Source organism: Podarcis melisellensis, assembly GCF_964234715.1.
Source record: "Podarcis melisellensis genome assembly, chromosome: 9".
NCBI classification, from domain to species: Eukaryota; Metazoa; Chordata; class Lepidosauria; order Squamata; family Lacertidae; genus Podarcis; species Podarcis melisellensis.
Window position 1 is genome coordinate 76,204,230 of NC_138541.1, and position 18,196 is coordinate 76,222,425.

At 45.4% G+C, this 18,196-nt stretch overlaps 1 protein-coding gene and 1 long non-coding RNA gene across 11 annotated transcripts in view; one reads left to right on the forward strand and one right to left on the reverse strand.

Annotated features, from left to right (window-relative positions):
- The window catches only part of LOC309378028, a 520,733-nt gene that overhangs the window by 367,130 nt on the left and 135,407 nt on the right, over window positions 1-18,196 (forward strand). The gene's annotated exons all lie outside the window — the stretch shown is intronic.
- Window positions 677-16,209, reverse strand: ZNF518B (zinc finger protein 518B). Of its 10 annotated transcripts, XR_014171775.1 has the most exons (5): window positions 15,863-16,209; window positions 10,858-14,038; window positions 8,360-8,414; window positions 3,318-3,436; window positions 677-1,007 (listed from the first exon to the last, which is right to left on the reverse strand). XR_014171775.1 is itself a non-coding variant. In XM_081925552.1 (4 exons), exons 2-4 carry the CDS (start codon window positions 13,959-13,961, stop codon window positions 999-1,001), a joined length of 3,168 nt encoding a protein of 1,055 aa, XP_081781678.1. In that variant the 5' UTR covers window positions 13,962-14,038; window positions 15,863-16,207; the 3' UTR covers window positions 677-998. The 10 variants fall into 10 exon arrangements, 9 of the variants coding, with proteins under 9 accessions (XP_081781678.1, XP_081781677.1, XP_081781674.1 ...); XM_081925552.1 differs by lacking the exon at window positions 3,318-3,436 and having other exon boundaries at window positions 15,863-16,207; XM_081925551.1 differs by lacking the exon at window positions 677-1,007 and having other exon boundaries at window positions 2,667-3,436.

Sequence of the window (18,196 nt, forward strand, 5' to 3'; positions counted from 1 at the left end):
AAAATGATGGAGGAGCCACATCAAGTGGAAACAGCCATGAAGGCAGTTGGCCTCCCTGGCTGCTGCGCTTCTCCTTGGGCAGGTTGGTTCTAAGAGACCCTGCAAGGGGTACAGCCACAGCTGGAGGAACGGGCAATTCAGACAGATCTAGTCCCAGGCCTTTCAAGTGATCTTGAGGGTGCAAGTTCTGGAAGCCCTGCTCTCTGCCATGCAAACCTTTATCTACCTGGCCTGGGGGGACGGGGCCAGACTGACTCCAGCTACAAAAGCTCTTGGGCTGGAATATTCTTTAGGTGGTTTTGTTGGGGTGGGAGGGTTGTTGTCATTATTGATATTAATTTCTTGTCTCGTTATTTTTAGCTCATATTACAATTTATGGGGAAATTTGTTGCACACTTTTTGATGTGTTTTATTTATAGCTTATGACTACTTTTGCAATTATGTCAATTTTCTCACATTGTAAGCCACCTTGACCAATGCTATTTTTCTAGAAGAAGAGGCGCCAGAACTCATCATGAACGTCTCCCCTGTTCTCTCAGAATGGCAATGGCGCCCACTTGAGAGGGGCCAGAACTGAATTCTGGTGAGTTCCAGTTGGGGGAAAAACACCCTGGTTTTAACTAGGGAAAGGTGGCATACAAATAAGATGGTGATGAAAGAATCGCCCAAGACCAGTAATAATTGTTTGTTTGTTTGTTTGTTTGTTTGTTTGTTTGTTTGTTTTCTGTGGCAGATGACTTAATTTCAAGCCACAAGGCAGCTGTGGTTCCCCTCCATTTAAAGAGACAAAGTTTTGTCACTTTCTTGAAGTGCTGGCAGAGCCGCAAGTGTGTCCTGGACCACTGGCCTGAGGGGATGAGTTCCTGAGCGGCAGAGAGACTCCTCCAGCTTGGCTCACCGAGTGTTTTTTGGCCTATCCCCAGTGGCACTCGTAACATAAAGCAGACTTGCTGGATCCCAGCGACACCAGTTCATTCCCTCTTGTGAGAGTAGGTAGCTTAAGGACCCTAAAGGAAGTAGTGGAGATTCAACTCCTTTAATAATAATAATAAAAAGCAACCCAAAGATTGTTTGAACCACCAGGCAGTTGCAAACAGGGGCACCATATGGGGCGGGGGTCAGGCGAGGAGCCTCCCCCCCAAAAAAAAAAATTCAAGGAGGGAGCCAGGCCCCTCAATATTCTGTGGCAAGGTGCACACACCATGTGACATGCTCATGTCAAACACATAAACCGCCCTTCTCTCCACTTCTATTTTATGCCCACATTTCTGTAGGTCTTTTAGAATAATTAGGGAATACTCTTTAACTAAGGTGTGTATGTATTGTAAATTTGCTACCTGCTACTACTGTAACTAGGGACGCGGGTGGCGCTGTGGGTTAAACCACAGAGCCTAGGTGTCAGGGGTTCAGGAGCAGAGGCACAGGGGAAAGAGGAAGCGGAGAGCGAAGGAGAATAATCCGAGGGCAGCACAGGTGAGGATGACAGTGGGGGAAGAGAGTCCATGAGTCTGTCCAGTGATTCGGAAGATTCCCAGAAGGGAGCACCGATAGCCAGAGCAAGGGGGGTCCCGGGAGGGACGCACCAGAAGCAAGGAACCAGCAGTGACTCAGCAGCTGGAGATCGGGACCAGTTTCCCCACCAGAGCGTAGCGGGGGGGAAGAGTCCCATGTGTCAGGACCGGCTTCCCCTCCAGGGGAAAGAGAGGATGAGTCAGGGCTGACCACGCCCCTATCGCTGAGTGAGGGAACAAAGGGGAAGTCAGATCCAGCGAGCCCCCCCGAAGGGGGAAGCAGTGACAGAAGCAGCGTAACGGTCAGGAGGAAAGTTGCCGGCTGGGCGCGTGCGCCAAGTTCAAATGCACAGGCGCGTGGGACAGCTGGGAGCGAGGATTGGGAGCCAGGTCCTAAAGCACGCCGGAGGCAGGGGGAAGAATCCGGAGATTCTTCAGCATCAGAAGAGTCCAGAAAGGGCAACACCCCGGCGGGCAGACGGACCCAGAGGAGAAAGGAGCAAAGGAAGAGGTGGAGCAAGGCTAGGGTCTTGAACTGGTGTCTGAAGGGAGGAGATTCAGACGGAGCTTCAGCGGTCTAGGGTTGAGACGTAGAGCTGCGCGCCGCGGCTTTGGAATGGAAACTGAACCTTAATAAAGACTTTTGTATATAACAAGAACTGGCGTTGGTCCTCTGTGAGCTGGGACCTTGGGCAGCTCTAGGACTTGCCAATCAGAAGGTCAGCAGTTCGAATCCCCGCGACGGGGTGAGCTCCCATTGCTCAGTCCCAGTTCCTGCCAACCTAGCAGTTCGAAAGCATGTCAAAAGTAGATAAATAGGTACCACTCTGGCAGGAAGGTAAACGGTGTTTCCGTGCGCTGCTCTGGTTCGCCAGAAGCGGCTTAGTCATGCTGGCCACATGACCCGGAAGCTGTACGCCGGCTCCCTCGGCCAGTAAAGCGAGATGAGCGCCGCAACCCCAGAGTCGGCCACGACTGGACCTAATGGTCAGGGATCCCTTTACCTTTTTACTACTGTAACTGCTGTCTAAAGCAGCATTTTAATATATTCTGTAACTCCTATTTTATATAATAAACCAACCTTTCTTTATTTCTTTGTTTGAGAGTTTCTTGTGGGCATAAAGAAGCACACACCATAACTCCAGCAAAAGAATGGAAACCCCTCAGCAGTATATGAACACACTGGCTGTGCACAGGGGAGTCCAAGTAGACACTCGTAACAGAATGACGCTGGTTATCTGGATCTGTTTTTCAGAAACAGCACTTTCAGGGGCAAGTGTTGAGAGGGAGCGAATGTGCAGAAGAAACATAGTTTGGAGCCTCAATCCAGATCAGAAGCCTGTAGCAGATCAGAGGCCAGGAGCTACTTTTTCTCCTAAAGAAAAAGGAGCCAGTTTAAAAGATCCTTTAAGGGTGCGGTTTGCCCTTAGAACTATCCTCCTTCGCTCAATCTCCAACTGCCTGAAATGTAAAACTTTCCACAAATTAATTTTCTATTGTTAATAACTTAAAATGCTGCAGGGAAAATCCTGAGAAATGACTGCTAAGTTTTGGTAGCAGACTTCTTTAAGATTCTGGACACATCACGGGTGAGAAAAATAATAAACGGACAGAAGCAAACAGAGATAAAACATAATGAAATTCATTTTCTGTGCGCACAGCAAGACTGTGATAGACTCGACAGGAAGAGATCCAACAGGAAGATTATGACACAGCCCTTTCACCATCTTCAAATACTTTTTCATCTAATAGGGAGGCACTAGATCATCTTCTCAACAATGGCATTTTTGCTTTTCTTTAAAGTACCTTTTTATGTTAGTGACAGGGAACAGTGGGTGGCTGATCATGGCTTGGCATCATGCAAGACTTACTGCTGTTCCAATGGCAAAAAGCATCCGTTTTTGTAAGCAACTGGGGTTGTTAACCTAGTCTTCCATTTGAGAGAAGAGTTAAACCACTTAGAAATTCATGCATGCATGGTAGAGTTTGGAAACAGCAAGTTAAGGCATCAGTCTAACTTCTATGCAATGTAAACAGGCAACAAATTCACATAATATTGTGCTTACTTACAATTGCGCCTCCAGACACCCACTCTTTCCCTTTTCTTTCCATTCAGTCTCACTGTTCTGCAGGTTGGCCTGCAGAGCTGCTCAATTATTACATAGGTTAGAGCAGGGGTAGGCAACCTAAGGCGCGGGGGCCGGATGCAGCCCAATCGCCTTCTCAATCCGGCCCACAGACGGTCCGGGAATCAGCGTGTTTTTACATGAGTAGAATGTGTCCTTTTATTTAAGATGCATCTCTGGGTTATTTGGGGGGCATAGGGATTCGTTCATATATTTTTTTTCAAAATATAGTCCAGCCCCCCACAAGGTCAGAGGGACGGTGGACCGGCCCATGGCTGAAAAAAGTTTCTGACCCCTGGGTTAGAGGCTCTTCTACAAATCATCCCACCTTCTGGGGTGGGAATATGCATTGTGGTACCCGATCTGTACAGGTACTGCCTGCCTGGCACCAACTGCAATGTTTTCAAGTGTGATGAAAATACCCTTTAATTTGCCCAGGCCTCACATCCACCCCAAGCCAAACTGGGGCCAGCAAGTGCACCATCCCACCTAGAGGACCCTGTCTTAGCTAAACACAGACAATAACCCCAAACAAAACATATTGTAGTTTGTAGCATACAATGACTCTTCCTAACAGTAGAATTACAAAACTGTTGCTTGTGTATCAAATATGAAACCTGCAATGTTCACATCAAGGAGAATGCTCCCAGAAACAGGTCTAAATTCCTCCTGTTCCTGGGAGCGAGTTATGACCCATAACCCAGGCAGGACATAAAAGAACCACTGGCCAGGATAGGGGAGAAGTGTAGAGTTCCTTCTAGCACATACCTGGCATTTGGATTGGGAAACTGCTCTAAGCAGATGTTGTAGCTGACACTGAAACCCTGCTCTCTGCCCTCCTATAGAGTTATATGATGTCTGGGTGCACACAAAATCATCAGATATGCCTGGGAATGCTTGAGTCCCCACTCACCCCCAGTCTCCAAAACCAAGAACTTCTACAAGGTCAACGCTCACCTTCTTCCTCAGACTGCATCTTCTTTGGCGGACCTCACTGGTGATCCTGTCTGCTTTGGAGATTGGAGGGACACTCTCTTCTATAGTGGTGATCTCTGCCACTTTGTGCCCTAACTCAAACTTACTATTACTATGTATTCATTTTTAATAGTAAATGCCAAACTCTGGTGCCTTGGAGAAAAATCACTGAAACCACCTGCTACCCACAATGCACTACAGTACGTGTTCTCTTTTTTGTAATCTTTTAAGATGTGGCAGACACAGCCAGGACTCACCAGTGCCTAGTCCCAGAAGCACAGCCCAAGTCAGACAAGATATGGAAAGAAAACTGACTCTAGTGCTTCTGACAGCAGGTGCCTCAGAATATCAAAATATATCAAAAGTGGAACACTTCAGTGGATTAGGGCCGACACAGGCAAATACAAAAAACAAAGTGCAACTGGCACTTTTCAGGGTGGTCTATGCATGTATGCAATGCAGAAGCAGCCGTGCTTTTCCCTCCACCCATCACAGAGCATACATGTACATCACAACCAGCAATATTTTGAATGCACTGCTTAGGTCCCCACCCATGTACTGTGTGGGTTTGCACTGTTGTTGCTGTTTTTCCAGCAGAGGAAGGGGTAATGGAAGAACCTCACATGCAGCAAAGTTTAATAGAAAAGCAGATATTGACAAGGCAAAGCGGAAGACTCCCAAGAAACCAAGGGGGCATCTTTTGCACAAGCAGATCTCCAGGTTACACCATGTAAGGCAGAGCATAAGAAACACAGCAGTAATCTGACTAGGCCTAGTGGAAGCATTTCTAGCAGAGCTCCTCTCCATCAGGATGTTGTCAGCGGCTCCTGGCTGGTTGCTCAGGAAAGTATAAGTATAAAAGTTTCTTACTGTCCTGTTTTATTTCAGTCTTTACAGAGGCTATAGAACCCAGCCTCTTGGATAATGGCATTGTCCTGAGTGATTTTCCACACACACACCCATCTCTCCCACTTCCTCATTCATCTCCTATACAAGTACTGCTACATGCCCTCTGTCTTTGAGCTCTTTGCTCTCCTACTTTTAAGGCTTGCCAGGTTCTGGGAGAGGAAGGGTCTGGAATGCTTTCTAAAGATACCGTGTCAGCCAGGTGTTGTTCTGGCTCTCCAATTATTTCCCAGCTTTCCCCCTCACCTGCCTCTGAGCTGCTACCTCCCTCAAACCCCTGCTGTTAATCTACATTGTCTTCCTCTTCCTCCTCCCTGGAAAGGTCAAAATGGGGAGGCAGTTTCCACCATTCCTCCTCTGCCCAGTCCCAGACACTCTCCCTGTGAATAACTTGACACAGAACTGGCTCCAGTTCATTGGATGGGAGTCCTTTAACTGTTGAGCGGGATGAGAAGCAAGGCACAGCCAGGCAGAGGCTCAGTTAAAGTGGCAATGTAACAAGGGCAGCTCCAGCTTTCTCATGAGAGTTGTTCATGCATCTCTAAGGCTTATGGCATCCCGCTGATGCTGCAACTAAGATTCCAGTGCCTTCTACCACCTGCCCAACCACATCTGGATAAACGAGACTTAATGGAACATAGGTTCTCTTCAGAAAGCAGCATTTGGAGTATACTGGGAAAGGAATTACCATGAAACTTGTAATACAATTAGCAATTTACTAAAAGTTAGCCTTTTAAAATAAAACAGTGTCTATATTATGAACAATATACAATTTATAGGAACTAATCATATGGCTATACTGTACAAAGTGTTCTGTTTACAGGATCCTCTGGAGACAAAACATTACAATATTTCCTAGGGACACAGGTGGTGTTATGGTCTAAACCACCGAGCGCCTTGGGCTTGCTGATCGTAAGGTGGGCAGTTCAAATCCACACGACAGGGTGAGCTCCTGTTGCTCTGTCCCAGCTTCTGTCAAACTAGCAATTTGATAGCATACCAGAACAAAATAGATAAACAGGTACCACTGCAGCAGGAAGGTAAACGGAATTTCCGTGCACTCTGGTTTCCACCATGGTGTCCTGTTGCACCAGAAGCGGTTTAGTCATGCTGGCCACATGACCTGGAAAGCTGTCTGTAGACAAACGCCTGCTCCCTCGTCCTGAAAGTGGAGATAAGTACTGCACCCCATAGTCAAATTTGACTGGACTTAAGGGGTCCAGGGGTCCTTTACCTTTACAATATTTATGCCATATCTAATGTGCTTATAAAGCTGTACAGATTTCAAACCCTCCATTTTTGCTGCGCCAGTCCATTCCAAAGAACATTTCTTCCTGATGTCAGAGAACGGGCCAAATCAGACAAGACAATATTCACACAATTGAAAGTTTAACTTTTTAAAAGCCATCCATATTTTTCCTAATGGCAAGAGCGGCTTCTCGTCAGTTCTGGCCCTTAGGCTGCAATCTTATGCACTTTTCTGGTAACAAAGACCACCAAATAACATGACTTGGTTCTGAACAAACATGCATGGTAGTACCCTGGAATATGAATGCCCTAGTTGTTCCAGTATCACACATGTAAAGATGAAGTATTGTTCATCTTGTTCTAATTAAAAGGTTATAGGACTATTGAAACAACCTAGACTAAAAAAAGCAAGCAATTGCTAGCCTGTGAGGTACTAACATAGATGAGGTTAAATTTCATGCAAGTTGCTCATGAACCTTGATATTCAGATCTCAAAACTGAGGCTCTGCTGCCCCAGGCTAAGGCAGGCAAGACTTTTTAAAGGAATAAAGGAGGAAATAAGCAAGTGACAGCCAAAAAGGGCTTTGCCAATCTGCATATCCAAGGTTGCTATGAAACCAGAGAACATCAGCCATGAAATCAGGCACTGAAAGAGGTGAGAGGTGGGCGCAGGGCAGGTTTAACCACATTCACAACCCATTGCACTATTACAGCCTTAGCTGCTAATTGACCAAGCAAAGCAGGCAAAACCTTAGTTCTCGTCATCCTTTTCAGTCACTGAAATACATCAGATTCTTACAACTTTTCAAGTACTTGCAGTGGTGTGAAAGGCAAAAATGGGAATTGACCCATTTCAGCCATAAATGAAAGGGGGGAGGGGAAGAGAAAAGTCTGGTAAAGAACTTCTACTGAATTGATCAACAGATGCTCTGATTGAACCAGACATTCAGTTTTAACACTGTATTACAAAGAGTTTAATTTTTAAAAGACCAGCCATAAAATGTGCTTTGTGAAAGTTTCAGAAGATAAAATATTTAGGGTCCAGAAGCACAAAAATATTCCCCAACTTAAATACATTAGAAAAGATGTCAAAATAGCAACCATCTCAAGTATTCCATTTTTCATGTTGTGATTGAAGTCCAAACATGTAATAGCTTCTTCTTTCTTTCTTTCTTTTTCCAAGTAAAAGTAGAGTGGTTGTTGAAATGTGCTCATCATTCTTAATAAGAGAGTTGATGCTGAACTTTCTTTTGTGACAAGAAAATTAAAAAAAAAAAGCATTCTTCTATTGGGATTTTACTTCAAAGTCTTGATTGCCAATCACTTTAATTGTCAGAAAAGTCCCCTATATTCAGGCCTTGGCACAACTGTACGGTTTTATGAACTAGACCTAAAAGAGCAAGAAGTTCTCCTGCTCAGGTTCTATGGAAATGAATGAGAGCTGTGCAAGAGCACTGTCTTCTTGCAGTGCTTCTTCACACAAGGCACTTTCCTGAGCAGACTGTACCCTTGCTGTTTAAACAGATGATGAAAAAAGAAAACAGATAAATGAAACCTGAATCAACAGTAGCAAAGTGATTATTATATACTTACATTTCCCTGAACAGGCTGAAGCTTTTGCATAGATGCTGCCTGGTCACTGTCCTTCCTAATGAACAAAATGGATACCAGCAAATGGTTACCAATAAGCAGACCCTGATTCCCTAAGGTCAGAGGACTGTTCCAAAAGAACAACGCGAACAGGCCACAAGACAGCAAATGTAGAACAATGTAAAGCAGTGCACATTGGGACCAAACATCTTAGCTTCGCAAATAGCACCAATGGGGTCCTAAACTTGTGGCAATCTGTCAGAAAAGAATACAGTGGTACCTTGGTTCTCGAACAGCCTGGTTCTCGAACACCCTTAGAACCTGAACGTCACAAACCCGGAAGTGAGCGTTCTGGTTCTCGATTATTATTATTTTTGAAGTTGAACGTGTCCTGAGCTTCCGTTTTTAGTGTTGTGTTTCTGTTGTTAGAGAAATCACGCTGGCCGGTCCAGTGAGGAAAAGCATTCTGGCAGCGCTCTGAAACCCAGCTGCTTTAACGCGCGAGAGAGAGAGATTGAAATATTGCACTGATTGGGGCGGTGGGGGAAAGCATTTTAGGGGTAGTTTTTCAACAACCTGGAATGGATTAATCCATTTTGCATTACTTTCTATGGTAAAGCACGCCTTGGTTTTGGAATGTTTTGGTTTTGGAACAGACTTCCGGAACAGATTAAGTTCGAGAATCAAGGTACCACTGTAACAGAGTTGTAGACTTAACAAAATCAGCAGAGAGCTGCCCTCAGACCTGATCCAGCCATTCCTGAAAACCTATTCTCTCAGTTTCCTGCTTCATGACAACTAATAATAATGTAATTATAATAATTTATTATTTATCCCCTGCCCATCTGGCTGGGTTTCCCCAGCCACTCTGGCCTGCTTTCAACAGAATATTAAAATACAATAGTCTATTAAACATTAAAAACTTTCCTGAACAGGGCTGCCTTCAGATGTCTTCTAAATGTCAGGTAGTTGTTTATCTCTTTGACGTCTGATGGGAGGGTGTTCCACAGGGTGGGTGCCACTACTGAGAAGGCCCTCTGCCTGCTTCCTGTAACTTGGCTTCTCGCAGCGAGGGAACCACCAGAAGGCCCTCAGAGCTGGACCTCAGTGTCCGGGCAGAATGATGGGGTGGAGACACCCCTTCAGGTATACTGGACCAAGGCCATTTAGGTCTTTAAAGGTCAGCACCAACACTTTGAATTGTGCTCAGAAACTTCCTGGGAGCTGCTCCCAGTCACCAGTCTAGCTGCTGCATTCTGGATTAGTTGTAGTTTCTGGGTCACCTTCAAAGGTAGCCACACGTAGAGCGCATTGAAGTAGTCCAAGCGGGAGATAACTATAGCATGCACCACTCTGGCGAGACAGTCCACAGGCAGGTAGGGTCTCAGCCTGCATACCAGATGGAGCTGGTAGACAGTTGCCCTGGACACAGAACTGACCTGTGCCTTCATGGACAGCTGTGAGTCCAGAATGACTCCCAGGCTGGGCACCTGGTCCTTCAGGGGCACAGTTGCCCCATTCGGGACCAGGGAGTCCTCCACACCAGCCCACCCTCTGTCCCCCCCAAAACAGTCCTTCTGTCTTGTCAGGATTCAACCTCAATCTGTTAGCTGCCATCCATCCTCCAACCGCCTCCAGACACCCACACAGGACCTTCACTGGTTCTGATTTGAAAGAGAGGTAGAGCTGGGTACTAACCACAGAGCATGCCACACATTCCCCATTGGCCAAGCATCAAACCTGATGCTCAAAGGGACTTGAAGATCTGCATGTCAAGATAAAGTTTGGACAAAGAAAAATGATGACAGGAGGGAATGGCATAGAAAAACAGTCCCTTTAAATTTCACCTGGCAGGGGTGAGAAAATTATAAAGAAAAGCTCTGTTGGAGCAGACCAAAGCCCCATCTAGTTCAGCGTTCTGATTTCAGTTTTCACAGTGACTGACAGAATGAATGGGGAAGACTCTGTGCATACGAATGGCCCTCGACTCTGAAAAGGTTGACCCTGCACTAAATTCACACTGAAAAACTGTCAGCATCCAACAACCTGAGGTGAAATACTACATTTTACTAGAAGCATTTGTTTTCATTTCTTTTCTACTAAATCAGTTTCCTTATGGTACCGCACGTAGTCAACATTCTCTTTGCTCCAACATCTTCCTGCCCTCCCTCCCTCCCTCCCTCCCTGGCTCACGCTTCTTGACTGTAGTTCAATTTCTAATCTCACAGGATTACTTATGCTGGTCCCATTTCATTAACACAGGATCACATTTCTACCATCAACACTAGCAGAATACTAGAGCAACCATCTTTCTTTCTTCTATGACTAAAATGCTGGCCTAGAAAAAACACAGTTACAGTACACGGGCACCAACACGTGATTCTACTGGGCTGAATTGTACTAAATTGTCCCGAGACTGCTCTGTAAAATAGGAGACACTAGAATTTGTAATCAGTGTTTCTCACTTTTCACTTTCTAATGAAAATGAAAGGATGTCCCACCCTTTTGTGGCTTCCAGTAAATGTTTCTGCCCATGATTTATCCATTCTTCTTGCTCAGCATACACCCTACTACAAAACCAGCATTTAAACATTTGTTTTGATGCTTCCGCTATTGACAAATCCACCTCCTTGCAGTTATTTTTGTGCACCTTCTTTCGTGTCATTCTTACTTTTTTCTGTTGTTTCACTTGAGATGATCTATCAAAAGTCTGAAAAGTAAGTCTTTTATAATGTCGTTTCACACTGAGACAGCTAATAGTTCTTTCTGATAAAACTGCTTTCAGGACATTGCCTTTGTACTTATTAATAACCTTCATGATATTAATTACTTCTGGTGAATCAACATCAGGATGGTTTAAGACAACCACTGGCTGGTTACGATGAGGGCATTTTATTAGCTGATCACTTTTGAATGCTACAAGCCTAAGGCATCTCATGAGAGTGGGCACCATTTTAAGGAAGCGTTCCTCTTGAGCTGTGAGTCTCTTCTGGGGCAAAGTGTTTGCAGAATGTGCTCGCTTAGCTTTGTTCTGGGGCCCTTCACCTTTCGTGGCCCTTTTGCTTAGCCCACTTGGGCTGCTGCCTTTTTGACATGACAACATACCATTTTGTTGGCCGTAACTTGGCACAGAACTAAAAGAGTGGCAAGTGTGACTATGTGACACACAGAGATTTCTAGAAACCTCATTAACTTCATTCTCAGCTGGCAAAGTTGGACCTTTGTCAAGTCTGGCAGAAACACAGCAAGGAACTGGCCTTGGGATAAACATTTTGTTGCAATATCGAGAAGGGGAAGGTGACATTTCATCACCATTTTGTTTTTCAGTTGGGGCCTCAGAACTACTGCAGTTTAGCACTCTCAGTACAGTTCCTTGAGGAATGAAAGCCGGAGAAACAGTGTTTGTTTTTGTAATCACCCTGGTTTTAGTTTTAGCCTCTTTAAGTGTTTCCAATGGTTGTTCTTGCTTATTAGAACACTCATTAGAAAAAGTGGCGCCTTTTGGTCTCTGAGGAGAAGGCACAAGTTCTTGTTCAGATCTCATATTTGAGCTAGTTTTTTCACTCTTTTTTTCTGGCGATAACACTTTCTCCTTAGAGGCTTGGCTGGTACTGTGTCTTAATGAAGCAGCTAATTGAGATTTCACATTCGATTCTACAGCAGACATCAGCTGAGCAATCTTCCTGCACAACAACGATGTGGACCTTTTCTTCTGTAATGTATCATCCCACTTAATGCCTTCCGGGATATTTGCTGCGCCAGAGCTGAGGGAAAACACAGATGAGATCACCGGACCATCTACTGAATCACCTTCATATTTTATACTGCGTGCTTCCACTTCCATATTATCTTTCTTTCTTTTCACATTAATTCCATTTATCACACCTAAGACGCTCTCAGGCTCCTCTGAAGCTAGAGACTTATTCTGCTGTGACACTGCAGCTCTTTCAAAAGGGCGAAACAAATGAGAATCAAACAAACGTGTTTTTGCAGCTACTCTAAGCTCATTCCATTGTTCTTCTTTGGCATTAGTTAAAGTGAAGCACATGTTACCGTATACCGGGGAAGGCGGTAAACTATTGTTTTTCTGGACAGTGTCTAACAAATCACTTTGGGACTTGTTCTTATCTTTGGAAGAGGGAGCTGCTAGGCATATGGCTGGATCTGAACTGGAAGTTGTATGTTTATTTTCTGAACATTTTCCCTTTTGAAAGAGTTCTGGGCAATTTGTTTTTTCAGAAGAAAACTCTGCTAAAGGTGGTAGAAGATCGTATTCTCTGTGTGTGTTTTCTTTGCAAATAGCATTTTCCTCCTGGGTATTTATCAAGCTGCAGTTCAAAGTAGTAGAACTGGCAGAATGCCGATAGTTCTTGTCATTCTCGTTATCTAAAGCACAGGACTCAAGAGTTGGGGGCACACAGTTCTTTATCGTTTTTTCTTCTTGTTCTGCACACTGGTTTCCATATTCTACTTTTTTAGAATTCATAGCTTCAGAGGTAGTTGCTTTCGGAGGAATGAGTTTAAGAATCAACTGCTGTGTACCATTATTTCTTTTAATTTCTACAATTTGTGCCAAACAATTAGGTGGAACACATAATTTGGCGGGTGCAACCACTGTTAATGGCATTCCAGGTGTTATAGGCCCTTTTTTTGGAGAATAAACTTCAACTTCCATCAATACATCTTCATTTTTATGGATTCTGACATCAGATAGTTTATTTACATTTTTATCTTGTATGAAGGCTGTACTTTGACTACATTCATCATAAACTGATGATGAATCAATTTCAGGTATTTCATCTTTAATCCCACAAATTTGAGATAAAGTTGAAGGTGTGGACTGCAGAGGAGCTTCCAGGCCATGTTTCTTCCACTCCAAATTATGCTCTGGTGAACAATTTCGTTTTTGATCAACTTTTGCAACTGAAATCATTTCTTGCTTCTCAGTTGCGTGTAATCTTTTTGTGTGTTTGACAATATAATCATGCCTAACTGCACCATAGTCACAGTATTTGCACTGGTATGGAAATCTCCCAGTATGTTTCACTGTATGCCTTTGGAATTCCCCTTTGGTGTAAGACACCCAGTCGCACTGGGAACAAATAAATTTGATCTTTTCATGTTGAGCTACATGTTTCTTATGTTGTAAGAGATCCTTTGTGGAAAATCGGCATTTGTCACAATAATATTTGTCTGGCTGAAAGTTTTTTACTTTGAAGGCTCTTCGAGGCTTACTCAGGGACATTTTCTCTTGGGCTTCAGTGTCCAATGCAACTGCAGGCGCAATCTGAAAATTGAGAGTGGACAGCACACTCAATGGGCGCTTGCTACAGACATGGTAGTCATCTTCAATATCTTGGCGTTTCTGCTGATGCAACTGTGGTGCCCAAATGTCTTGCACACATCTACACTTAATACAACTTATTGGATGCAATTCACTTTCCTCAGCTTCTTTATATGCAAAATTGCCGTTTTCATCATTTGCCTTTATTGTATTGGCTTTATCAACTTTTGTTTGCTTTGGCAATGTAGTCAATGACCGAGGCCCTTTGTTCCCTTGGCTGGCAGTTAATATTGGTAAGACTTTTGTTTTCTTCAGCTGCATTTCAAAAGCTGATCTCGCACCGATTCACCTGCTTCAGATGTCATAGCCGCTCACATGTGACGTTCATCCCAAAGCTGCTGCAAAGGAAGAATATGAAGAAGAGTTTCTAAATAAGTATATGCAACTCCTCACATTTTAATTCAACAACAATACTCACTCGCAAGCACTTTGCATGGAAATAAGTCCCATGGATTTCAATGGAAAATGCTTCCAAGTAAGTGTGCTTGGATCAGTCTTTAAAAACTGTTGTATGAACATAGGGCTCTTCCTTATTATTGGGAACCCTGTTTGGATTTTTTTATATCTTATTTTTAATGAATTGCTTCCCATGAAGCATCCTGAAGCAATTAACAATATATATATATATATATATATATATATATATATATATATATATATATATATATATATTATTTCTGCCTGCATCTGTATACAATTTGAAATGGTGCATATATATATATATATATATATATATGCTTTCGTAGATTTTCACGGGTACAGGAATGCAGGTTTTGGTGTCCTCGGGTGTCTTCCCGTGTAAAAGTTGGGGTGTCTAGGCGACGTTTCGACGAGGTCTCACTCGTCATCTTCAGGCTGGTGCTTTCGGCTTCTTGTTACTGGAACAGAGCAGGATCTCAGTGTTTGAGTTCCTATTATAGGAACTCAAACACTGAGATCCTGCTCTGTTCCAGTAACAAGAAGCCGAAAGCACCAGCCTGAAGATGACGAGTGAGACCTCGTCGAAACGTCGCCTAGACACCCCAACTTTTACACGGGAAGACACCCGAGGACACCAAAACCTGCATATATATATATATATATATATATAAGCAAGCACCATTTCAAATTGTATACAGATGCAGGCAGAAATAAGAATCTCCACTTAATACATGAACATGCCAATATATACCTTCTGCAATCTTCTCCAAGTCCAAGCATGGTTTAAGATACAAATTGCAGGGGGGGGGGGCTGTGGCTTGGATCCAGAGGTCCTGCCAAGCAAACTATGGATGGGTTGTTGCCCATTTCCCCCCTTTGGGCTGCCCTGTTTCCCCTAAAAGCATTCTGGAAGGCATCCTAACTCGCTGAAGCAAGTTTGCAGGTGAAACAGAGGAGGGTGTAGATTGGGATGGGGAGGTCTTTGATGCACACCCCCCCCCCCCACAAGCAGAAGTGTCTTTTGTTAACATGGCAAGGTCTTCAAATTCAGCTGATTCAGAGGTCTGCAAAATTCCTGCTGAAATTCTGTTTTAGTGTTACTGTGCAGAAAGGGAACTGAGACTCAGCAGTAACATATTCAAATTAGGAACATTAAATAAACTTGTGCAAGTGTGCAAATTTATTCTTGAAGCCCATCCTACGCATATTTACACAGATCCTTCCAAGTTCATTTGGTCTTACATGTGTAAGACTGCAGCTTCAAAAGTTGAGGAAAAGACCAAATGATAATTGTATCTGGTCATAGTGAGAGAAAATAAAGTTTTGTCATATTATTGAAGCACAATACTGAAGCCAAAGAATGAAGTATTTTGAATGCAAAGCCAAATTAGATACATTGCCATGAAGCCACCAAGAAAATAATAGGTGTAAACACCTCCCCCCCCATTCCAAAGATATGAAATAATCCTCTGCCCCTGGATGTGATGCGTCCACTGCATCAGATCTAGGGCAGCGCAGACAATTCCTCTCCCCCCCCCCCAGGTGCCGAGCTGAGGGGGTGCAAAATAAAGAAAAATCAACTGTACCAAAAGGAAAGATCCTGAAAAGAAGAAATATTTAAGCGCGGGGGGGTGCGCGCCAAATGTTCGACTTTGCCCAAGTCCATCCTTGTTGACAAATGATCTTGAAGAGGCAAAAACCAGGCACCTTATGTAAGAAGTCGTGTAAATATACATGCTCACCTGGAAGTTATTTTCATCGGGGACAGCGGAGCTTACCTCCAAATAAAGAGTCTGCATCTGGGAGTCGATCTCTCTGTGCCTCCCCATCGACCTGACCATGGAAAGGCGCGGGCGCGGATCCAGCCCGGCGCAGACTTCTGGGGACTGGAGCTCCGATGCAGGAGGACCTTCCCAGAAAAGGTCGGCGGGATTCCTCCTCCTCCTGCTCCTCCTGCGCTCTTCTCGCCCGCCTCGCGGCCCCTCTTCTCCCAAGGACACCAGATGCTGCGCTCCTCCGAAATGGCGCAGGGACGCGCGCGGCGCTCGCAGCTCCGCGCCCCGCCGGGAGAGGGCAGCTCCGCCGCAAGCGCGCGCGCTCCCAACAGCCGCTTCCCCGGCTTGGTGGCCGGGCAGGCGCGCACGCCGAGGGCTCCGAGGAGAGAAAGGGGCTGGCGGGGGGGGAGGGGGGACAGGAACCCGGCCGAGAGAGAGAGAGAGAAAGAAAGAAAGAGAAAGAGGGAGGGAGGGAGGGAGGTTAGGCAGCCCTGGCGAGGCGGAGCTGCAGCTGCAGAAGCGGCTTGGCCGGCGATGCTGGAGGGAGGCTCTCCGCCCCAGCGCCCGGCCAAGAGGCGCCTCCGTCCCTTCTGGCGGCGCGGCGGAGGAACTGACCTCAGCTCCGCGCCTCCAGCTGCTCGCTCCCCGCTGGCTGGCGAGGCGCGGGGGCGCGCCGGGAATCTCCTACCATTCATGGACTCCGAGAGCCCCAGGGTCATCTAGTCCCACCCCTGCCCCTGGCCGGGCTCAACCCGCCTGCAGCCTTGGCGCTGTCAGGAGTATTATGCGTTGCTGAGATCTGCGGCGCTGCCTGGAGCCTTTTCCCCACTTACTTAGGCGCAGCGTTTTTTTCTTTAAGAAAAATGTTTAGGGGTGCTCTCATTTTCCTACTCATCTTGAAATACTTCCCCTCCATGAGGCCAAACTTAGATTCACAAAATGCTAAGGGGTCTGCGTCCCCCTCACTGCTTGGGAGCAACAGGGTGGGGCTTCCTTTGGGAGAGCGCCTCCCGGGCTCCACTCTCCTACCCATGTGCGGAGCCAGCGGGGAGCGGAGAGGAGGTAGCTGCCCCCCCATCAAGGAAATAAATAAAGATACCTATCTAAAAGTAGAAATTGGAGAAAGTTTGACCTTTTTTTTTTTGAGCACTTGGGGTCAAAAGAAAGTAATTTAAAGCAACTGTTGAGACATTTCATTCCGAATCTGCAGAGCCAGACAGGGGATGATGACAGGTGGGTTAGATTTTAGTAGTACTGTAGCTAGGCTTGCATATGCTGGTCTTTATACAAGGTAGTGGGAGCACAGGATGTCTCCTCAGTGCCTTCCAGGATATGTTTCTGAGATAGGATCTCATAATGTGGATCTCCTGTCATATTAAGTAATGCTAACCTTCTTGGTCATGCCATGATTGACAGCAGAGGTTCCCAAACTTACAGTGGTGAAGCTGGATGCTCGACTACCAGGGCAGAGAGAAGGGAGGGGCGTGGCCATTCCTCCACCAGTGCAAATTATTAGGCCTAAGACCCACTTTTCAGGGGGGGAAATACTCAGCGCCCCTCTGGAAATCTCTCTTCTTTAACTTGTTAGGACCTGTTGGCGGACTTTACTACCCATCGGTTATAAATTGCATTTTGTGTGTTTATTTGGAAAATGAAGTAATCACTAGTCTATGTTACACTGGTAAACATCATTATACAACAGATGAAACATGTACAAACAGTTTTTCAGAATTGGACAAAGAGGTGGACTAGGACCCGGGATTAAGATCCAATGGGGCAGATCCAACTACTGTGCTTGCTAGATTTAAAATATTGAAACATTAAAATATTAAAATGCAGCCTCATCACAGGAGGAGAAAGGAAAAAGAAAGAGGGGGAGGGAATCAAATTGGCTCCAAGCCAAAGGCCAGGCGGAACAACTCTGTCTTACAGGCCCTGCGGAAAGAAATCAGATCCCGCAGGGCCCTGGTCTCATGAGACAGAGCATTCCACCAGGCCGGAGCCAGAGTTGAAAAGGCCCTGGCTCTGGTTGAAGCCAATCTAACTTCCTTAGGGCCTGGGACCACTAGGGTGCTGTTATTTATGGACCTTGAGGCTCTCCGTGGGGCAGACCAGGAGAGGCGGTCCCGTAGGTACAAGGGTCCTAGGCCGTGAAGGGCTTGAAAGGTCAAAAGCAGCACCTTAAATCTGACCCTGTACTCCACCGGGAGCCAGTGCAGCTGGAAAAGCACTGGGTGAATATGCTCCCATGGCAGAGACCCAGTGAGGAGCCTCGCTGCAGCATTCTGCACCCGCTGGAGT